This window comes from Leptonychotes weddellii, chromosome 1 (genome assembly GCF_054177405.1).
Source record: "Leptonychotes weddellii isolate Sample4059 chromosome 1, ASM5417740v2, whole genome shotgun sequence".
NCBI lineage: Eukaryota > Metazoa > Chordata > Mammalia > Carnivora > Phocidae > Leptonychotes > Leptonychotes weddellii.
This window is the reverse complement of record NC_138369.1, coordinates 127,505,623-127,530,243: the sequence shown is the minus strand read 5'-3', so window position 1 is coordinate 127,530,243 and position 24,621 is coordinate 127,505,623. Positions and strand designations below refer to the sequence as shown.

At 35.6% G+C, this 24,621-nt stretch overlaps 1 protein-coding gene and 1 pseudogene across 4 annotated transcripts in view; both read left to right on the top strand.

Annotated features, from left to right (window-relative positions):
* The window catches only part of ACAP2 (ArfGAP with coiled-coil, ankyrin repeat and PH domains 2), a 126,560-nt gene that overhangs the window by 29,792 nt on the left and 72,147 nt on the right, over positions 1 to 24,621 (top strand). For 3 of the 4 annotated variants that reach the window (XM_081831832.1, XM_081831835.1, XM_081831829.1), the window contains exons 2-4: positions 1,796 to 1,853; positions 11,328 to 11,447; positions 12,224 to 12,277. In XM_081831832.1, the coding sequence (XP_081687958.1) occupies positions 1,796 to 1,853; positions 11,328 to 11,447; positions 12,224 to 12,277 (232 nt within the window). The remainder of the gene's footprint in view (positions 1 to 1,795; positions 1,854 to 11,327; positions 11,448 to 12,223; positions 12,278 to 24,621) is intronic. The other variant, XM_081831837.1, reaches the window with a different exon arrangement.
* On the top strand, positions 17,808 to 17,933 carry LOC115941719 (U4 spliceosomal RNA; annotated as a pseudogene).

Genomic DNA, 24,621 nt, shown 5'->3' with positions numbered 1-24,621 from the left:
CACATATAAGTGAAACCATATGATAATTGACTTTCTCTGCTTGACTTATTTCACTTAGCATAATCCCCTGCAGTTCCATCCATGTCGATGCAAATGATGGGTATTCATCCTTTCTGATGGCTGAGTAATATTCCATTGTATATATGAACCGCATCTTCTTTATCCATTCGTCTATTGAAGGGCATCTCGGCTCCTTCCACAGTTTGGCTATTGTGGACATTACTGCTGTGAACATTGGGGTGCATGTGCCCCTTTTCACTACATCTGTATCTTTGGGGTAAATACCCAGGAGTGCAATTGCTGGGTCATAGGGTAGCTCTATTTTTAATTTTTTGAGGAACCTCCACACTGTTTTCCAAAGTGGCTGTACCAACTTGCATTCCCACCAACAGTGTAAGAGGTTCCCCTTTCTCCACAACCTCTCCAACATTCGTTGTTTCCTGCCTTGTCAATTTAAATGATAAGTAGCATATATAGGCAGGTGAAGGGGAGTTAAGATTAATGTGAAGGAAAAATGTTTCCTAGGCTAAGGGAACAAATGTAATTTGAAAAACACTGCGGAAGAAAATGATACTTTTAGTTAAGGGAGAAACATTTCTGTTTCTATGCTTTGGAAGTATAGCACCTCTTGTTTTCTTGAACTTTGAACTGTATGCTAGAGTATCTTGTTTTATGGAATAGGCATCTCTTTGCTGAATAATTTATAGTTGTATAATTTTCTTATTTTGGAGATTAAAAACTTTTTTCAGTAATTGTTACCAGATAGAAAAGTAGAATTACAAGCTGATAAAAATGATTATTTGGACATTATTACATAGAGGTTAAGTGGGTAGTTCTGGGAATAGAGTTTATATTTTAGCTATCTTTTTCTTAGTTCTGTTATCTAATTGAGAATTTCTCACTCAGGTTTCAAAATAACTTTTTGGGTGGTTAGTCCCCCACTGTTGTCCATTTGAAACAAATTTGGTTAATTCATAAAATAACTACTGGGAAGTTGCTAGTTTATCAAGTAGGTACCTGAAAATGGGATAGATGACTTAAAGTAGATGAATTGTGTTTTGTTACATCTTAACTCTTAAGTGTAAAATCTTATTATCCTTAAAAAGTTTTAGTTGCTGCTGTTTTGTTCCAAATTTCCAATTTTGGAATGTTGCCTGTAGTGTGATATCAAGTACTAATAAGTATTATAATTTTATAATTCTCCTGACAATTAAGGGTATCTAGTGATTTCTTAAAAATACATGAGAAAGAAAATGGTTCATTAAACAAGGCTGACATTTTTCTGAACTATTTATAAAAGTAAAAGCCTTTCCTTTTTGGTTGCCAAGGTGCTCTGTTATTTGATTAGATGTGTTCTATTGAATAGAAATCCAAGTTTTGTTAAGGCTCAACTTTTAAAATTTTTCCTCGTTAAAAAAAAAAAACATGCTAAGTACTTCTTATTAGTGTTATTAATTTGAATAACATGAATGCTTTGAATCAGTCAGCCTAATGTGTTCTCTCATTACCTTAAATAATAATTGTATTATCTGTTACATTGCATGTTTATGAAGTACTTATACTTCATCCTGAGGTAATTATTACTTAATGTGAAGTGTAATTTTTAAGCATTCATATCTTTTTTCATTTAGAGTTATTTTCCAAGAGTAAAGTAACATTTAAACACATCTGATAACTTAGCGGGGGAGGGAGGAGGCCGGAGGGTGGATGTGGGGAGGGACTGGTGGCAGGTGGGGGGAACTTTAAAAAAAAATAATAAACACATGATAACTTATTTTATATATGATTTTTTTAGGGCTGCTTTGGAAGAAGTAGAAGGAGATGTGGCAGAATTGGAACTAAAACTCGATAAGGTGAATTTTACTTAAAAATTTTTTAAAACATTAATTCTTAATTTACATTAACAATGATTTGGGCCTTTAATACTAAGTGGTTCATGTTACTTTTTTTTATCTCTATGAGGATAAATGTTATTATCCCAATTTTACACGTGAGTAAATTGAGGCTACAGACATAAAATAGCTTGTTGAAAATCTAAGGGCCAGAGCAGGAATTTGAACAGCATCTGACTTCAAAGCTAACTAGATATCCTTTATATTGTTGGAATTTTGTTTTCTTCTTCTCCATCAAAAAGACTGCATGTATCTTTTTGATGCTTAGTGGTTTTCATACATAATCTGACCATTCTTGTTTATAAATGTGGGTGTGGACACATTAAATATAAATAAAATTTAAAATACTGATTCCATTTTTTAAAGCTAATGCCAGAAATGCTTAGTATATATTTAATAATTGATATTAAGTGGTCATATTCTATTTGAGGGTAAATGTTCATTGATTCCTATCTTCTGTATTAATTATTGATCATCTTTTTTTTTTCTCTACCCAAGAAATATTGCTATAAAGCAGGAAGAAATGTGAGAATGAGTAAGACATGGCTTCTGGTTTCAAGTAACCAGTAACTGTTTAGTGAAATACCTTTCTTAAAATTTATGGAGATAAATCAGATGCACATACCTGAAATACCTTTACTGAAAATAACTTCCTACTTGTTTAATTATTATTGTAAATGGTATTGCTATGTAAAGCAGTGCTTCTCAAACTGTACTGTGCATAGGAATCACCTGGGGATCTTGTAAAAATACAGATCCTGATTCAGTAAGTCTGGGGTACCTGAGATTCTGTGTTTCTAATCACCTCGATTCCAGGTGACACCAATGCTCTTGTTCCACGGACTGCACTTTGAATAGAAAGATATAAAATAATTAAGCTGAAGGTTTTCAAATGTTTTGAAATCATGAAATATATGTATGTATATAATGTAAATGGTATAGAGACTATATAAATTAGTAGTATTAATTATGAATGTAAAACCAAAATTTTAGAAAATAGTAATTAGTTATTTTTGTGTTGGACTCTATAGTTTTTTAAACACTTTGATATATAGTATGTTCTTTGATTTTTACAATAATTCTGTGAGGTAGATAAGACAAGTGCTATTATTCCCATTTTATAGATGAGGATACCAAAGCCCAGAAAGTGAAGGGGACTTGCTTCAAGTCAGAGGTAGAAGAGGCAGAACCAGGGTCAGGACTCACATTTTTATTCTTAGTTCAGTGCTCTTTTTGTGCACCACTGTACTTCTGGATCCATATTGGGGGGGTACTTTGCCACTTGGAAATTTTTTGAGGAACACTGAGAAGCTTCTTGGCAAGTGTTTTTTTAAAATTAGTGTTATAATTTTTGGTAAGGATATTTTCAAAAATATTTTCAAATATTTCTCTTTAAAATCACATATAGGATTATTATTGTTGTTATTATTATTTTACCCAGAGGTATTACATTTATTTTAAACACTCTGAAATAAAGTTTTTAACCATAAGGTAGGCAACAGAAATATAGTCTTGATTTTCTGGTAGATTTATGAGAGAGTGTGTAGAAGGACAAGGCTTTTTTTTTTTTTTTTTTTTTTAGATTTTATTTGAGAGAGCGAGACATAGAGCATGAGCAGGGGAGAGATGGAGAAGCAGGCTCGGCTCCCCGCTGAGTAAGGAGCTGACACAGGGCTTGATCCCAGGACCTTGGGATCATGACCTGAGCCGGAGGCAAATGCTTAACTGACTGAGCCACCTGAAAGACACCCCTGAAAGACAAGGCTTTTTAAAGAATCATAGAGTAGTCTAATCAGGATATCTATTCTTTTTGGGTAGAACTGCATGTAAATCATGTGAAACATTTTGTGTGTTCATTGGGGGGGTCCTCAAAATTTGAAGTATCTAAACCGATAGAATCCACTAACAGCATTTTTGTTACTGATTTTGCTTTTGTGAGCAGCTCCTCCCCCCACTCCCACCCCCCTTTGTGTCAAATTTGGTTGAAGTTGGGAGACTGGTAGAATCTTAAAACCAAGAGATTCAAGTTTAAAACAAATTATTAAAATATTGGCAATCAGTACTAAGATCTCTAAGCCCTTTCTAGAGTATTTATTACCCAAAGGCTAATAAGGGCATCATGGAAATTTTAGCATTTAAAAAAATATTATCTTCCACCCGAATAGAAGGTCTATAGTTATTTTTATATTTCTCTAGTTTAAGATCTTGATTTCTTATAAAATGTACCTCTCCCAAATTCTTAAGTTAGTATCTATCATTTCACTTTAGAATTTTGAGGAGTTAGCACAGAGAGGAGAACCAGAGAGGAGGAAGAAATGGTTGTTATTAAAGGTGGAGGCACTGAAGGACTAGTGGAGGGGAGGGGTTGCCCAAGATTAGTTTAGTGATTTCATAACTTTGTGCAAGGCAAATTCCAGCTGTAATATCATTGTAAAATCATGCCACCAACAGGTTAAACTAGCTTGATGACTTAGCTTTTATTTATTTTGCTTATAATATGTTACCAATAGTTACACTCATTGTGGAGAATAATGCTTTATGAGTGACATTGTTCTGCTGGGTTCAATGATTTGTCCGTTCTGCCAGGCATTCTGGCATTGACAGCACCGTAGAGCATCATGGTGGCCGTCTAGATGTAATTTCTGTATCTGGTGCGTCTTCTCACTGGAATGTTTGTTCCCTCTCTGGTGAGCAGATCCTCTTTAAATCACAGCTCAAGTACTACCAAACTTAGGTTCTTTTTCTTGTATTGCATTCTTTGTTGCACACACTTCCATTTAAATTATTATAATATTATTGTAGTCTTTGGGTTGTAGCATGGTCTAATAGTTAAGAACACAAAACCTGGAGTAAGGCCACCTGCATTTGAATCTGGCTCTACCACTTACTAAGCTATTTGGCATTGGGCAAGTTCCTCAACCTTCCTATGCCTCAGTTTCTTCATCTCCAAAAAGCAAAATTAGAGTTTCTATCTCGTAGGGTTATTATGAGAATAAGGTGTTTTAGTATATGTTCGTGCTTAGCATGGTTCTTAGCACATGTTGAGTTCTAAATCAATGGTAATGATGGTGTCTCTTCAGCAAATCATTAGCTCCTTGAAGATAGTCTTTGAAGAAAAAAGAAAACCCTCATTTGATGCACACCATGTATCAATTGCTAAGTTTTACTTATATTATCTCCAACTGTCACAACAATGTTGCAAAGTTGGTATTATACCCAATTTGCCCATGAGAAAAATGAGACTTAGAGAGGTTGTTATTTACTTAAGGACGGTCAGCGGATAAGTTGTTTATATCCTCATCACCTGGAAAAGCGCCTATGACATACGTATCACTTAGTACCAAAGAACTTTTGAATGATTTGGGGCTACTAGCTTGATAATTTTGACTTACTTGACATATACTCTTGGGTAAGAATCTTCCCTCTTTGTAGGCTTATATTATTTAGTTATACCTGTCATCAGTGTCAGCTACTAAGGATTTTGCTAGCTGGCATAGTTTCTATCACCAGGTCAGTCCTTCCTCCTGCATAGCTGCAGTATATGTGTGGCTCAGCTATATGACAGTTCCAATATCTCTCCAACTCCTGTGATAGTGACCTCTATTCTAATTCTGATACCTGTTTTCATGGTCATAGCTATGCCTTACCATTCAAAGTTCTCATCTCGGAAATCTGGAATGCTGATCTCTTACTTTCTTACCTGAGACTCTAGTCTTTCCAGTTCTCATTTCACTCCTACTTCTGTTCTTCAAGCTTAGCTAGCCCTCTAGTCTTTCAGTCTATAAACTTCTGATATTTTAGACACTTTAAACTCCCCTTTCAGTACATTTTTTGGGGGGGGGGGTAATTTTTGGAGATAAAATTCACCTGACATAAAATTCATCATTTTAAAATGTACAGTTCAGTGTTTCCAGTGTATTCACATTATTGTGCAACCCTCACCGCTATCTAATTCCAGTGCATTTCCATTACCTTAAAGAGAAATCCTGTACCTGTTGGCAGTCACTCCCAATTCTCCTCTCCCTACATCCTCTGGCAACCACTAATCTACTTTCTGTCTGTATGGATTTGCCTATTTTGAACATTTCATATAAATGGAATCATAATTTTTCCTTTTGTGACTAGCTTCTTTCACTTAGCATGATGTTTTTAAGTTCATCAGTACATGTTGTAACATGTTCCAGTATTTCCTTTTTATGGCTGAGTAATATGCCTTTGTATAGATATACCACATTTTATTTATCCCTTCATCACTTGATGGACATTTGCGTTATTTCCACTTTTTGGCTAGTATGAATGATACTGCTATGAACCCTTTTAGTCTACTCTTAATTTTATTCCATCATATTTTTCTTCTGGATGCCTTCATTTCCCTTTCATAACACCTACTCCATAGAATTCTCACTGTATTAGTCTAATCATCTGTATTCTCTGTGTCATATCTCGGCTGTAAAGCCCTGTAGGAGAAGTTAAACAATTGTTTGGTGAAATCAACTGGTGGAGTTACACATTCCTGGAATTCTTGATGTAAAACAAATTTTCCAAGACTTATTCAGGTTATCTTATTATCTTTAACAGCTGTTATACTTCTGTTTTCTCATGATTTATCATTTTGTTCTTCTTTCTTAATAGATGACTTTGACTCTATCTTCCTTTTGGTAGGAACACTTTTATTTCTTGCTCCTAATCTAGAAATTTAGAATATGTCCTTCTCTTTTTCCACTTTTCCTCCCATTTGAGTGATAAAAGTATCCCTTTTCCTATGTAATTCCAAACTCTTAACTTCTCAGGACTTTGCTTTAGCCATCTTTCTCCTTTTCTTTCTCTACCACCTCTTCATTTTAAGTAGAAAGTGTTCAAGTTTCCCTGGAACAAAAACAAAATAAGAAAACCAAAAGCAAACAAGAAACCTCTGACAAGGAAATATAAATCTTTAGTAATTACCATGTGCCAGTAATGGTTTGTGCTAAGATCTTTATGTGCATTATCTTAACTCTTTTATAGTAATCTTGTATGGTTTGGTACCATTGTGATCATTTCAGACAGAAGAAACTTAAGGTTACTGAGGTTAAGGTCACTCAGGATCATTTAGATGGTTAAGTAGAGCAGCAGGATTTGAACCTAAACTGACTGAGCCCACAACCCTATGTTTTTAACCATGATGATGTTATATTACCAACCTCTCTCCTTCAGTTATCATGGAACCTTTTAATTTAATTATTTTAAAATTATTTTATTTGTTGAATAATACCTCCTATGTGATACAGATTTCAAAGATACAAAAGTGTGTACCCAATGAAAAATTGGTCATCCTCTCATCTCTTTCCTAAAGGAGAACACTTGTGTCCTTCCAGAAATTTTCTAGGCATATAAAAGATTATAAATATTTGTCTTCTTCTCTCCCACTACAACAAAAATATTAACACTGTTCTACATTTTGCCTTTTGAAAAAATACATCTTGGATTTTGGTTTCTGTTATTAATCATTGAGCTGCCTCATTCTTTTTAATGGCTGAATTGTATTTCATTGTATGGATATATCATAATTTATCCAGTTGCCTACTGATGGACGCTTAGATTGCTACCTGTATTTTACTGTGGCTGCAGTGTATGACTTCACATGTGTGTCATGTGGTTTATGTGAAAATATAACTTTATAATACTTCTCTAAAAGTGGAATTGCTAGGGTAGAGGGTATGTGTTTAAAATTTTGATAGCTCTTGCTAAGTTGCCTTACATAGAAATTGTACCAGTTTACATCCCCCCTCCCATAAATGTATAAGAGTACCTGTTTCCCCATATCTACCCTCTCTAAAATAGCAAGTTAATAAACTTTATAATCTTTGCTATTATGTAAAAAAAACAAACAAACAGTAATTTACTCTTTGTAAAAGAGTAAAATACTCTTTTACTATGAGTGAGATTGAATTTTTTTTTCATGGGCATAGTATGTATTTGAATTTTCTTTATTGGGTATTATCTGTACATAATCTGTTGGCCGTTATTTTTCTAGTGGCTGGTTTGATTTTCAGAAATGATTTGTATCCTCTTCTTATAGCAGGGAAATTAGTCCCTTATGATTTGTTGCTAATATTGTTTTCCCATATTGTTGTCTTTTGACTAAGTTTATTGTTTTTTTTTCCTAATAAAAATGTTTTATTTATTTATTTTTAAATAGACTCCATGCCCAGGGTAAAGCCAAATGCGGGGCTTGAACTCCTGACCCTGAGATCAAGACCTGAGCTGATATCAAGAGTTGGACACCTAACCAACTGAGCCACCCACACGCCTTGAAATTTTTATTTTTTTTGTAGTTGAGTTGATTTGTTTCTTCTATGACTTTTGAGTTTTGCAACTTTCTCAAAAAGATTTTTCTTACTTTGAGATTATAAAAAATATTACCTCCTGTTTTAGTTTTCTGATTTAATATTTCATGTTTAAATCTTTATTCCATCTGAAATTAATTGGAGTGTTTGGAATTCAACTTAGTTTCTTTTTTTCTTTTTTTCCCATTAGATGCTAATGTCCCTATGTCATTTATTGGATCACTTTTCCCCGTACTGGCTGGAAGGTTACTTTAATCAAGTACTGCATATTTGTATTGCTTTCTTTTTTTTTAAATTTTTATTTTTTAAGGTTTTTATTTATTTGACAGAGAGATAGAGAGCACAAGTAGGCCAAGTGGCAGGCAGAGGGAGAAGGAGAAGCAGGCTCCCCGCTGAGCAGGGAACCCGACGTGGGGCTCGATCCCAGGACCCTGGGATCATGACCTGAGCCAAAGGCAGCCGCTTAACCAACTGAGCCACCCAGGTGCCCCTGTATCGGTTTCTTGACTCTGTATTCTGTTCCAGTGAAAACGTTTGTCTGTTCATGTCCATTACCAGAATTGTAATTACTATACTTGTATAATACATTTTAATAATATATAAGGCTAATGTTCCCATCACATTGCTCATTTTCAGTTATTTTCCCTCTTCTTGCGTGTTGGTTACTCCATATGAATTTTAGAATTAGTTTTTCTGGTTTTTAAGACATTATTTTTTGTAATTTTCTATTTATTTGTAATTTTCAAACTGTTTAAAAGACTGATCTCTGCCAGCATTTCTTGTAGTGAGTTTTTTGGAATGTTGTTTCTATGAGCATGCTTCCTCTGAAGAGAATTCCATGCTAAATATTTTTGAGAAATGCTGCATATTATACTCTTCTCGGATTCACAACGCCCATGAGTATATCAAAAGCTCTTTAAAGTTCAGCAATAAAGAAATCCATTTATCTCTTTAAACCCAGAGTTGGCCAGATTTATTTTGTCACAGGATCCTTATTTTGGTATAGGATGTTCCTGTAGGATATTCTGTAGAATATATATTGGGAAATATTGATCTATCATCATGTCTTCCTTCATCTACAGTTCATAACTCACTGTAATCTGGCTAACAGCCCCCCAGTCAGTTTCTCTTACAATTATTCTTGCCAAGAATGCTGGTGACTTTGTCACCAAACTCAATAGACATTTTTAAAGTCTTTTTAAAATTTGACTTTATGGATTTTCAAGCTGTTCATCATCCATCTTTTGATACTTTGTTCTTTTTTTACTTTGGTGAAATTATTCTCTTGCTTTTCCTCCTACTTTTCCTCTTCCTCTTTCGTTTCCTCTGTGAGTTTTTCACTCTGCATGCTCTGTCCCTTGCTTTCTGTCTAGGTTGTAGCACTGCAGCACTGATAACTATATATATGCTGATGACTCCTCTCTCTGTATCTACAGCACAGGCCTCTTTTTTGAGTTTGAAACATCTGTTTTCACGTGTTTGATCAGCTTTCCACTTGGCTTATATCACAGGCCCATCTAGTTCAGGGCCACCTCACAGGCCTAACACAGTGAAAACAAGTCTTTTGCTGGCCAGTTTAATGTGTCTTTGTGTGAATTAGCAGATACAGTCCATGGCAAGCAGAGCTCAGGCTGGATTTCAGCTCCTATTTTTTTCCCTCGGTGGGACACAGTCTACATAACTGAACTACATAAGGGTACTCGACTGTAATTCTTGAATTTGTCTCTCCATTTCTCTCCCTGCTTACTGCCTTAATTCAGCCTGTCATGGTATTTGGTCTAATCCCCTTATCTTTATTCTTTCTATTTCCCTGTCTTTACTTTTGCTCCTTTTAGGTCATCATTCTAAGATGGAACTCTGGTGAACTCACCAATTAGTGTCTTCACTTGTTTCCTGTTTCCTTTCATTCAAAATGTGAACATCTTAGCATTGCACACAAAGGCTTGTCCTGATCTGGCCCTTGCATACATTTTCAACATCACACCTTTAATGCCCCACATTTTCAGACTGCACTAAGCTACTTAGTGCCTCTGGTTTGCCCTGCCCAGGTAGGTTCTGGGCCTTACTTAGTACATGCTCTTCCTAGAGTAGTATCTTCCCATTACTCTTGTTTGATTGGCTAATTTTTGTTGGTCTTCAGGGCTTTCCTTAAGTGTTCTTTACCAGGAATCCTTCCCTGAGGCCCATAGTCCTGGTTAGATGTTCTTCTTTTGTTTGATCATGTGTGGTTTTGTCATGCATAGCAGTTGTGTTTGTGCTGTACAGAATTTATCTGCTTGTCTACTGGTTAGAATTAGCTTCTGAGAGCTGACATTATGTTTTTCATTTCTGTTCTTCTAGGCCCTAGGGTAACAGTTTTAAATTATACTCCTGAGATCCTTTAGATGTTTTCTAAAGTTCTTTTTTTTTTTTTGCTCTTTACCCTCTTCTTGGTGCCCCCACCATTACCCTCTCAGCATCCTTCCTTTATCCACTTTTTTAAAATACCTGTATTCACCCAAGATTTAATTTTTTAAAGAAAATGTTCTGTGTTTGAATGAAAGGAGAAAAATAAGGAACAGAAAAAAGAAAGGGGGGAAGGAAAAGAATTATAGAGAAAGAAAGATGAAACAAAGTCTAGATTTTAAGACTAGCACAATGCCTAAAATCGTAGGCATTGGCGAAATATGGTTGATTAATCAATTCAGATGTTTGTGTTCATAGATTGACACTGAAATGCCTCGCATGACTAACCCAACATACCAGTTTACGCCTCTTTCCTCCAACATACCACAGGTTTTGGGTTTTTTTTTTTAGTATTTTTTTAGCATACTGGTTGTTCTACCTGAACTTCCTGTTCTTCCTTCTAAGAGGTGCTTAATAAATTTTTATGGAGTTATGGGATTGAATTTGACTTGATAAAATTATTTGTTGTTGTTACCATACAGCCTGTGGGTCCTAAAGGGTCAACTCTCCTATGAATTTACTTTGTAAGTCAGAGTTAAAAAGAATAATTTCAGTTAGTCCATTTTGGCTTTATTGATGACCCATAATTTATTTTAACTAGGCTAACTCATGTTAGCTATTGGTAAAATTATTTTCCACCTGATGTAATGTTTTTCTTTTTCAGCTTGTGAAACTTTGTATTGTGATGATTGATACCGGAAAGGCCTTTTGTGTTGCAAATAAACAGTTCATGAATGGAATTCGAGACCTGGCACAGTATTCTAGTAATGATGCTGTAGTTGAGGTTAGTATTATTAAAATTAGTTAATATGATAAATTCAACAAAATATTAAAGAACTATGCATCCATTTACCATATTAGTAGTTATAGTGGTCCTTAAAATTAGGAGTAGAAAAGCTATCACCTACTGGTGTTGTATAATCTTGTTTTCTTAGTTAGAAGTTGATGGTTGATTTGCATTGTGAATAGAAGTTTACTTCTGCTAGGTGAGCTGAATCATCTACACGAGGACCTGAGTAGGGAGAGGAGGACTATGCTTGCTAGTAGGAGCTTATAGGGCAAGCAGAGAGCATTTAAATCTTAAGAATAGTATCTAACTCTGTGTGTGGGGTTGCATAGGAAAATTCTTGTCAGCTAGCTGTGCTGGGTTAACTTAGACCCCTTGCTGTACTATGTGGTATTACGATATTTCTTCCATGAGGAATAATACCTGGTTAGGTAATGGGTGTGCTTTGATGATGATTTGGTTCATGGATGTCTAAATGGGCACAGTCTTGATACACTCTATTTTACCTTTAGGTTTATATGTGCCATTATTATTTGTTAGCCTACTCCTATTGATATGACAGTACTAATTCTTTGACTATCCTACCACGTGTACACTGGTCCTCTTTGCAGAGCATGCCCCTGACGCAATGCCATGAAATCATCCTTGGAAGTAAATGTTATTGTTTACAGTGTAACTAGATGTTTCTGTCAGAAATGCAGAAGTAACATTTTTGTGACCTATTTTCGTGGCTCTTAAATGACTTGGTTTTTCTTTCGGTTTCTTTCTCATAGACAAGTTTGACCAAGTTTTCTGACAGTCTTCAAGAAATGATAAATTTTCACACAGTAAGTGTCAGTAAGTAGGTATTAGTATGACCATGTAAATATTTAGTACTTTCCTTGAATGGTGGTATTTTATAAAATTACTTAAGTTGTAATTCAGTAACTTTGATTTGCCAACTTTTTAGTTGGTGGATCTAAAATGTGTGTATGTGAGTGTGTGTGTATGAGAGAGAGAGAGAGACATTTTATTTCTAATATAGTGAACTTAATATCAATGAAATATATACCCCTAAAAGTTAATTTTTTAAGTTGTGCCTTTGTGAGTTTTTAAGGAATTATTTTAAGAATGAAGAAGTAAAAGCCATTATTCTAAATTTAGTTACTTCTTTTAAGATACACAAATATATCCCCTTTGTCTAATCAGTTGCCAGGATTAAAGACTGCTGTATTCCTTGAGCTATTTATATGTGCATTTAAGATTTGAAGACTTTTATTCTAGTTATTCATGAGGGCAAAAGATGCTGTTTTTTTCTGTTTTCCTTTGCTAAGAACATTTATTTTTATGATTATAACCAATGCAATAAAACCTAAAATCAGAATAAGAAAAAACCAAAAGATTTAAGGGCTTTTATCCTTCAAGAATGAGGGATATATACTACTTTTAGAATGTCAGGAAATTCCTTTATAAATTCTGTAGAAGTTTACTGAAAATGTTGTAGCTTGTGGGGCGCCTGGGTGGCTCAGTCGTTAAGCGTCTGCCTTCAGCTCAGGTCATGATCCCAGGGTCCTGGGATCGGGTCCCGCATCGGGCTCCCTGCTTGGCGGGAAGCCTGCTTCTCCCTCTCCCACTCCCCCTGCTTGTGTTCCTGCTCTCGCTGTCTCTCTGTTAAATAAATAAATAAAATCTTAAAAAAAAAAAAAAAGAAAATGTTGTAGCTTGTAAGTTATATACTTCTTTTAAAAACAATTTTTATTGAGGTATAATTGACATATTAGTTTCATGTGTATAGTGATTCCATGTAACGATTCTATATTTGCCTATATTGCAAAATGATTACCACAGTAAATTTCACTTAACATGTATCACCACATATAGTTACAAATTTTTTTTCTTGTGATGAGAACTTTCAAGACCCACTCTCCTACCTACTTTCAAATATGCAGTACGGTATTATTATTATTTTTTAGAAGATTTTATTTATTTATTTATTTATTTGAGGGTGGGGGAGGAGCAGAAGGAGAGGCATAGGCAGACTCAGCACTGAGCTCAGAGCCAGACGTGAGATCATGACCTGAGCTGAAATCAAGAGTCGGCTGCTTAACTGACTAAGCCACCCAGGCACCCCTGCAGTACGGTATTATTAACTATAGTCATCATGCTATACGATATGTTCCCACAACATAGTCACTTTATAACTAGAAATTTACACCTTTTGACCCCCATCACCCCCACCCCTGCCTCAGGCAGCCACCAGACCCATCTGTTCTCCATATCCTTAAGCTTGTTTTTTTGTTGTTGTTGTTTTAAAAATTTTACGTCTGAGTGCAATCATACAGTATTTATCTTTATCTCTCTGGCTTATTTCACTTAGCATAATGCCTGTAAGGTCCATCCATTTTGTTGCAAATGGCAGGAGTTCATTAATTTTTATGGCCGAGTATTATTGCATTGTATGTGTATCTGTATATATATCTATATCTATATCTTCTTTATCCATTCATCCAATGATGGACATTTAGGTTGTTTCCATGTCTTGGCTATTGTAAATAATGCTGCTATGAACATGGGAGTGCAGATATCTTTTCAAGTTAGTGTTTTCACTTTCTTCCCATAATACCCAGAAGTGGAATTGCTGGATCATATGGTAGTTCTATTTCTTTATGGTAGTTTTATTTCTTTGAGAAACTTCCATACTGTTTTCATAGTGGCTGTACCAATTTGCATTGCCACCAATAGTGCACAAGGGTTCCCTTTTCTCGGTAATCTCATCAACGTTTGTTATTTCTTGTCTTTTTTTTGTTTTTTGTTTTTTTTTTAAAGACTGTATTTATTTATTTGATAGAGAGAGAGAGCACAAGCAGGGGGAGCAGCAGAGAGAGGGAGAAGCAGACTCCCCGCTGAGCAGGGAGCCCAATATGGGGCTCAATCCCAGGACCCTGGGATCACCACCTGAGCCGAAGGCAGACACTTAATGACTGAGCCACCCAGGCGCCCTGTTTTGTTTTGTTTTGTTTTTCCTTGTCCTTTTGATAATAGTCATTCTAACCGGGATGAGGTGGTGTCTCATTGCATTTTGATTTACATTTCCCTGATGATTAGTGATGTAGAACATCTTTTCGTGTATCAACCATCTGCATGTTTTCTTTGGAAACAATCTATTCAGACCCTCTGCTATTGAGTTGTATGAGGTTTTTTAAATTTTAATATTAACCCCTTATCAGATATATGATTTGCAAATATTTTCTGCCATCCGGTAAGTTGCTTTTTCACTTTGTTGTTGGTTTCCTTTGTAGTGCAGAAACTTTTTAGTTTGATGTAGTCCCACTTGTTTATTTTTGCTTTTGTTACCTTTGTTTTGGTGTCAAATCCAAAAAAATCATTGCCAAGACATGTCAAGGAGCTTACTGCCTGTGTTTTCTTCTAGGAGTTTTATGAGTTCTGGTCTTCCATTCAAGTCTTTAATCTATTTTGAGTTAATTTTTGTGTTATATGCTTTTAATATTTTTAAAAGCTTAAAATATATGACTGTCATATAATTATTTGGTGTTTCAAAATTTATTAGCAGCTGTTTATAACAAGAATATCAGCACTTATATTCTTTAAATTCTGCTAATTTTTGGTTCTTAGTATATTTGATTTTTTTTTGGTCAATAAATTAAGGATAAAGTTATCTGATAATATTTATTTTAATTGTACTTCAAATTTTATCTGTACAAAAATTAGCATGTACAAGTATCTGCTTCAGTTCCTGATTTCAGTTCTTTTGAGTGTATATCCAGGTGTGAAACCACTGGTTCATATGGTACTTCTATACTACTTCCTTCTTGAGGAACCACTAAACTGTTTTTCACAGAACCTGTACCATTTTACATTCCCACCAGCAACATATGAATGTTCCAGTTTTTCACATCCTTGTCAACATTTATTATTTTCCATTTTTTTATCATAGCTATCCTAGGAGGTGTGAAGTAGTGTCACTGTGGTTTGGATTTGCATTTCTCTAATGCTTAATGCAGTTGAGCATGTTTTCATGTGTTTATTGGCACATGATATTGTATATCTTCTGTCATCATTACCATTGTTGCCCATTCAACTCCTTTGACCATTTTTAAATTGGAATTTTAAAAATTGAATTCTTTGTATATTTTGGATATTAAACTCTTATCAGATAAGTGATATATAAATATTTTCTCCCATTCTGTAAGTTGTCTTTTCACTTTCTTGACAATGTTCTTTGATGCACAAAAGTTAATTTTGATGATATTCAATTTATTTTTTCTTCTGTTGCTTCTGCTTTTGGGGTCATATCCAAAAATCCGTCGCCAAATCCCAGATCATGAAGATTTATTCCTTCATTTTCTTCTAAGAGCTTTATGGTTTTAGCTCTGATATTTTGACCAATTTGTTTTTTTGATGACCTCTTATTCTCTTTTTGCCTTCTGGCGGATTTAGATGCCAGAATATAGTATGTTTGATTTCTTTTTAAATCAGGTGATTGCTTGTATTTAAACTTCTTAAAAAAATGTAATATAGTGAGAATTAATTTTGGGGGGATAAAAGCTATTGATTTGAAATTAACATAACAGGTTAAATGTTTTCTCCATGATATCTTTTGTAATAGTCTTGTTTCTGTTATTTTCTTTAAATCAGTGTAAGTCTTGGGGTGCCTGCATGGCTCAGTTGGTTAAGCGTCTGCCTTCAGCTCAGGTCATGATCTCAGCATCCTGGGATGCTCAGCCCCACGCTGAGTCTGCTTCTCCCTCTCCTTCTGCCCATCCCCCTGATCATGCTCTCTCTCTCTCAAATAAATAAATAAAATCTTTAAAAAAAAAAATCAGTGTAAATCTTATATTATTGCTTTACATAAGAATACTTTGCTCTTTGTTAAAGTTTTATATGTGAAAAGTTATGGTTAAGATAAACACTTGGTAAATAAATTGTTTAAATGTGTATTGGAAGCTTTCTTCTCAAGAAATCTTACTTCAAAGTATTTTAATAATCACTTTCATTTTTCAGTTTATTGTTTCATATAAAGGAATAATAGAATTTGCCATGCCTATATGTAAGGGTGTTATGAGGAACGCAGTATGTGAAAGTAGACTCTGGAGAGTGATATTCCTTTCTTCATATCAGTTTTATCAGTTGGCATACATTCAGGAAAACAAACCACTTAGGATATTTCTGATAGAAAGACTTTAATACAGTGAATTGGTTACAAAAATGTTAGAAGGTCTGGAGGAATAAAAAAAAGTTAAGGTGATGCCACCTAGAGATTAGTAAATGTGGGAAGTAGCTATTGCCCCTGGGGCTGGAGAAACAAAAGCGAAAGTGGTGTTTCCCAGAGCCCCTAAGTACTGCACTTTTGAGAATACGGCCATTGTTACCTGGCCGGGAAGCCAGGAGCTTGCCTTCTTGTGGCTGCCTTAAGAGTCAAGGAGCCTGTAGTCCCCTTGAAACTGCCCAGATTGGTCGCCGGTGCTGCTCAAAGTTGGTGTGGCTCACAGTTGCTTACTGATATCTGTGTCGGAACAGAAGCAGGAAAAAACAGTGGCTTCCTCTATGTCTTGCCTCTTAATCTAACATTGGCTTCCACTGGCAGAATCTAACCTCTTTGTATGCAAGGAGGCCTAGGAAATATGTTTTGCAGATTTCTAGTACCTGGCAATATAGAGGAGGAGCCCATGGAAGGGTGATGTAGTGGTGAAAACCAACAATTAACCAGCACAGCAACCATAAAGGCTATAATTTGAAAATATTTTTGGTGGGCATGAGCATTTCTGAGTCTTTTCCAGAGAAATCTAGTTTTCACCTTCACAGGATATAACAGGATGAATCTGGAGGTAGGTGGGAGGGTCACGGCAAGGTGGGGGGGATAGCCATTTTCCAATCTTGGCTTTAATAATAAAAACCAATTGCACTGAGGAAAAAAATATTTTTGGCAGGCCAATTATTGTGCAATTTAATGATTTTTATCCTTAAAACTTCTTATATGACTTTTCTTTTTTCCATATTCTCCATATCCAATATATTAGCAAAATATACCCCAAATCCATCTAATAGTAGTTTCTCTGTCACCTCCACATCTAAACTACTACCACCTCTTGTTTAGGATTATATCATGGCCTCCCAACTTGTGTTTCTGCTTCTTTTCTTGCCCTTCTACAATGAGTTCTGTATACAGAAGCCAGGAAGAACTTAATTTTAATTTAATTTAATTTAATTTTTGAGAGAGAGAGCGTGCCAGTGAGTGGGATGGGGGACAGAGGGAGAGGGAAAGTAAGCAGGCTCCACATTCAGCATGGAGCCCGATGTGGGGCTTGATCTCATGACCCTGAGATCATGACCTCAGCCAAAATCAAGAGTCGGATTCTTAGCTTTGCGCAGTGGCAGTATTGTAGCCAATGAGGTTTTTCCGAGGCGCGATTATTGCTAATTGAAAACTTTTCCCAAAGACGAGGTTCATATATACAATGGAATATTACTCAGCCATCACAAAGGATGAATACCCACCATTTGCATTGACATGGATGGATCTGGAGGGGATTATGCTAAGTGAAATAAGTCAAGCAGAGGAAGAATTATCATATGGTTTCACTCATATGTGGAACAGAAGGAATAGCATGGAGGCCATTAGGGGAAGTAAGGGAAAACTGAAGGGGGGGAAATCAGAGGGGGAGATGAACCATGAGAGACTCTGGACTCCAGGAAACAATCTGAGGGTTTCAGACGGGAGGAGAGTAGGGGGATGGGATGGCCTGGTGATGGGTATTAAGGAGGACATGTGTTGTAATGAGCATTGGGTGTTATACGCAAATAATCATGGGACAGTACATCAAAAACTAATGATGTATACTGTATGGTGACTAACATAACATAATAAAAATAATAAAAGGCCAGAGATCCACTCCCCCCAAAAAAAGGGTCGGATGCTTAACTGACTGAGCCACCCAGGCACCCGGTCAGGAAGAACTGTAAAAATATAAATTAGTTAACAGCATTCTACTGTTCTAGCTTCCCATCACACTCAGAGTAAAATCCGTTATAACCATGGTCTACCAAGCCCTCTGATAACTCCCTGATCTCATCTCTACTCTCTACTTGGCTGTAGCTACTTGGACTCTGTTTTTCTTTAACATACCAAAAGTAGTTCTCATCTTAGGGCTTTTGCACTTGCTATCTATTCTGTGCAGAATATTCTTCCTTCATATCTATGTATGGCTGTTTTCCTTAAAATATTCCTTCTCTTCCTATGGATCTCCTTCACTTTATTTAGGTTACAACCTCTCAGAGAAACCTTCCTTGACCACCCTATGGTCACTTTATGTCATTTTACTCTGCTTTTTATACACATACACACACCCACACACACATGTGAGTGCGCCATGCACACACACACAGATGATGTACAGATATGTGGGTCTGGTTCTTAAATGTATATATGTACTTAATTTATTGTCTGTTCTAAGTTCCATGATTGCAGGCACTTTGTTGTATTAATCTCTGCTACTACCACCTAGAAGATTCTTGGTAGAAAGTAGTTACTCATGGCAGAGTTAAGGAGACCGGCGTTATGAAGTTATTAAAACTCTTAAGTGTTTTTTTTTTATAGTCATTAAATGAATAAAAATCTTTTAAATCCGTGACAGCACACACTAGGTAGATAATTTAAAGCAATGTTTAAAAATTTTCTTTTATTGTTTCTGGCACTTGAAAAACTTCAGGATCTCTGTTTTGACTGTAAAATTTATGTTGCTTTAAAAATAATTTGCAAAATGGGGCGCCTGGGTAGCTGGTTAAGTGTCTGCCTTCAGCTCAGGTCCTGATCTCAGAGTCCTGGGATCAAGCTCTGCGTTGGGTTCCCTGCTGAGTGGGGACTCTGCTTCTCCCTCTCCCTCTGCCCCTCCCCCTGCTTGTGCTCTCTCTCTCTCTCTCAAATAAATAAATAAAATCTTTTTTTTTTTTTTTTTAAAGATTTTGTTTATTTGACAGACAGCGAGAGAGGGAACACAAGCAGGGGGAGCGGGAGAGGGAGAAGCAGGCCTCCTGCCGAGCAGGGAGCCCAGTGTGGAGCTCGATCCCAGGACCCTGGGATCGTGACCCCAGCTGAAGGCAGATGCTTAACTGACCGAGCCACCCAGGCGCCCCAATAAATAAAATCTTAAAAAAAATAATTTGCAAACCAACAGGAGATTACTCTTTGTCGGCCTGTTTGCTCAGAGGTCTTAAGGCTGTAGGTTGGTGAGCTTGTGTGTGTTTGTATATGTACTACATATGTATAAATAGAAAACTCTTTGAAACTACACTCAGATGTCCAGTGCCTTTCTAATTTTATTTGCATATTTTTTATAGCATCTCAGAAACTTTCTTACTAATAGATACAAGTATGAAATTCTAAGACCTTGGTTTATTTTAATAACTTTTCCTTTTATAGTTGCTATGCTGTCTGCTTTACCTGGCCTTTTTGTTTCTTGTTAACAAGTACTTTCAATTTTTCCTAGGAGGAGTGACTTGTGTGTACTTGATTCAGAGTTCTTATATATGAGGCAAAGATTCTTCCTCCATCATAATACTGCATATTTCACTTTGACTAGAATATACACAGGGATGACACATCTCGTTTACTATAATATATTCCTAGTACTTGCATAATTCTTATCTTGGGGAGGTCATTTAATTTTTCTGAGCTTTATGCTCCTCCTCTGTAAAGTGAATGGGCTTTACTAGATGACTTAGTTCTAAACATTCTAAGGTTACAAAGCATTATTTATTATAAGATTTAATTATGATCTCAGAGCCTTTTGTTAAAATGTGGGAAAAGCCTAGCTGCATAAAATGCTTTATTTTAGTAGCATTCTCTATAATGAATTTTAATTACATAGCATTATAGGGTGAAGGAGGCTTTATAGGATATAACTACTTTATAGGACAAACTGCTTTCTAAAATGTATAAACACTGGAATCTGCTCACAGTCTATAGCAGACTTTGTAACACTTAGGTTTTGGGGTATCAATTTGTGTCAGGATAAAAAGCTGGATATTTGACAGATGTCATTTATGAATAACTTTATGGGTTTAAATAAATGTTTGAAATAATAGAGCCATTTGGGTTTTTAGCCAAGGAAGATTAAACATAGATTGGGATTAGATTGTCTCTGGTCATTTAAAAAAATTATTTGGATTCTTTTGTGGTTTATTTCTTCTGTAAAAATGGATATTACTGTTCCGTATTCCTTACAGTATGAGAATTTCCTAGGTTTGCTCTTTAACTCATGTCTTTATAAGATGCCAACTCATGGGCGCCTGGGTGGCTCAGTTGGTTAAGCGACTGCCTTCGGCTCAGGTCATGATCCTGGATTCCCGGGATCAAGTCCCACATCGGGCTCCCCGCTCAGCAGGAAGCCTGCTTCTCCCTTTCCCGCTCCCCCCTCTTGTGTGCGCTCTCTCTCATTCTCTCTCTCAAATAAATAAATAAAATCTTAAAAAAAAAAAAAAGATGCCAACTCATGACTCTTCCAGAGCAGGTCATGTGTGCTACATTCTACTACGTATTGGAGTTGGCTTGAATACTGACTTGTTTTTCTGGAACACAGAGATTTCTATAACTTCACTGATGACTCTCTTGGATTCTAACTTGCTGTTTGTGTAAGGAACTTGGAATATTTATTTGATTATTATCTTCGCTGAATTAAGCTTTAAGGTTGAATTGATGCATAAATTCTATAAAATGTGTAATCCTTTTTGCTTTGTTTTTTTGTAAGTTTGAGTTTCCGTATTGTAGCTGTCTACTCATTCACTCAGTAGATGGTTTTATGAAAGTGTCATGTCCTATCGGGTGTTGGTGAAAAACGTTTAGATTTTAAAAATGGAATTATGTTAAAGTAATTAATAAATATTTAATAAATAAAAACTTTTTAGGGGCACCGGGGTGGCTCAGTCATTAGGCACCTGCCTTCGGCTCAGGTCATGATCCCAGGGTTCTGGGACCGAGCCCTGCATCGGGCTCCCTCCTCGGCGGGAAGCCTGCTTCTCCCTCTCCCGCTCCCCCTGCTTGTGTTCCCTCTCTCGCTGTGTCTCTCTGTGTCAAATAAACAAAATCTTTTATTTTTTATTTTTTTCAAAGATTTTATTTATTTATTTGACAGAGAGAGAGATGGCGAGAGCAGGAACACAAGCAGGGAGAGTGGGAGAGGGAGAAGCAGGCTTCCCGCGGAGCAGGGAGCCCGACGCAGGGCTCAATCCCAGGACCTTGGGATCATGACCTGAGCCGAAGGCAGACGCTTAACGACTGAGCCACCCAGGCGCCCCTAAACAAAATCTTTTAAAAAAATTTTCTTTTTAATAGAATTATGTTAAAATAAAACACATAGTATTAGGGAACATATTACATATTGAATGTATAACACTTCTAAATATTTAATATATAGATATATATTTTAAAGATTTTATTTATTTATTTGAGAGAGAGCTGATTTTTCAAATTCTTGGTCATTGTCATTGATGAGAATGTTGCCTGCATAAGTAGGCATATTGGTGAAAGGCAGGTGAGTATTTATTGCCCTTTGCTCCTGATTGATAGGAGTTGATTTATTGCCCTTTCTTCCTGATTGATAGGACCTTCTTTATCCCATGTAATTAGAATTTAAGTAATTCTGTCTCTTTAAGTTGTGCTTTAAAGGAGCAATCATTCATTAAGTTGAAGTGCTCTCTTTTTTTTCTTTCATTGATATGTGTGATGCTTAAATTTTCCTGGATAAACTGAATAGATTTTGAATAAAGTAATGATGAACCTTTTTTGCAGGTATACACAGAAGTTGGTCTACCTACTTTTTTCTTCCTTTAACCCTTAATTAACTTTTAATAATTCTCTTTGTGGATGTAGATTATAGCATTGACTCCTTAGTGATTCATTCTCAGCCTCTCCTTTCCAACACTCTGAATCCACACAGTTTGTTAGTGTATGTTAATTGTCAGAAATATTAAGGATTGCTTGAAATAAGTTCATCAGATTGCAGAATGCTGCTTAAGCCATATTTTAATGTCAATAACTAGCATTAACCACACCTGTAAGTTGAGATTTATTCCTCCTAAACTTTTGAATTCTACTTTCAACTTACAATCTTAGGCACAGTTCTTCCTTTTGACAGCCAGTACATTTTGTTTGAAACAGCAGAGAGTGATAGTCTCATATCCTTTCTTTACCTAAAAGCTAAAAATGGATGAACCAAAGGTTTTGAATACTTTGTTTAGATTCATACATTTTTTTGATAACATTTAATTTGGAATTTATGTCTACATTCAAACTTTTACTTTATGAGAGATCCTTTGTGAAATAATGTGTTACTAGATCTTCAGAATTTTCCAAATGAATTTTTAGCACAAATTTACATCTTGCTGTCATTATGACAGCACTATCGGTATGCAACATTAGAATGTCTCCATAATATAATCTTTTTTGTTTTAAATTTTTCTTCGAGCATTTTGAGTATTTCATCCCTAGGGGTTTGTTTTGGTACTTTGCAAAAACAATCAATGGCTTTGCAAGATAATCTTCTATTCAGAAGTTTCAACCATTGCTGTTAACTTGAGCACAGTTCTTAACATGTAGAATCATCACTCAGCAATAAACACTTTTGATAAAGTTTTCTTCTGGGTTAGTGATTGTTATTGTGTTTATTTGGCATGCTGTCAAATGCATCTGTTCTGTTACTTATATGTGGTACCTTTTTTATTTCCTTTGCCTATTCGGAAATTATGAAGTTTTGACATTGTCCTTGCAAGCTAACATACAATTTTAACATACAATTTTGCAATTGTATGAGGCTTTCTGGCTCTAGCTCCTAATTGGGTAGTCTTGTAACTAGCTTCTTTTTTTTTCTTTGTAACTAGTTTTTTTTTTTTTTTAAAGATTTTATTTATTTATTTGACAGAGAGAGACACAGCGAGAGAGGGAATACAAGCAGGGGGAGTGGGAGAGGGAGAAGCAGACTTCCCGCGGAGCAGGGAGCCCGATGCGGGGCTCGATCCCAGGACCCTGGGATCATGACCTGAGCCAAAGGCAGACACTTAACGACTGAGCCACCCAGGCGCCCCTGTAACTAGTTTCTTAATCTGAAATTGTTGTGACTAATCTCATAAAAGAACTTTGTTTCTTTTTTTGGGTTTGCAGAAGTTTAGAGTACAAATCTTTCTGTATGAAATGGATGTTTTGTGTTGAAGTCCTGTATGGTTTGCTTCTACCATCGATTCATTTAATAACTTTGATAAAAAGGATAGGTCAAAGAAGAGAATTTGGACCATTGTGTTTGTATTCTGAATGTAATCACTGTTCAGCACTATTTATTGAAAAATTTGTCCATTATGGTGGGAAAACAACAATCAGTAAAAAATCTATGTAAAGTAAAAAAATGAAACAGTATATGTCTTTAAGTTTCAGAAATTGATATGTGTGCATATATTTTTCTGCATTCTTAAAATGTTAAAATAAATTGTTGAAAGATAATATAATGAACATTTAATAAAATTGGAAATACTAATTTAGTTAATGCAATAAATGTTACTCTCATGTATGATCAGAAAATCAAATTTTCAAAGTGTTTTAAAATCTGCAAATGCCTACAATCCCATTTAAATGATTATGTGCATTTGTTTATTTCAAGTTTTTATTTAAATTCCAGTTAGTTAACATATAGTGTTATATTAGTTTCAGGAGTGGAATTTAGTGATTCATCACTTACATGTAGCACTCAGTGCTCATCACAACAGATTATGTGCATTCATCTTCAGAAATGTTTTTTAATAATTAAAAATAAAACAATGAAATTTCATCAAGAGTCAGAGTTTGGCTAATTAACATCAAAAGCCAATAATAAATATCAAGAAGTAATAGTCAAAAAAATAATTGATTCTTTTTTTTTTTGATGTAGTTTTCCATGATTCATTGTTTGCATATAACACCCAGTGCTCCATTCAATATGTGCCCTCCTTAATACACATCACCAGGCTAACCCATCCCCCCAACCCCCTCCCCTCTAAAACCCTCAGTTTGTTTCTCAGAGTCCATAGTCGCTAATGGTTCATCTCCCCCTCCGATTTGCCCCCCTTCATTTTTCCCTTCCTACTATCTTTTTTTTTTTTTTTAACATATAATGTATTATTTGTTTCAGAGGTACAGGTCTGTGATTCATCA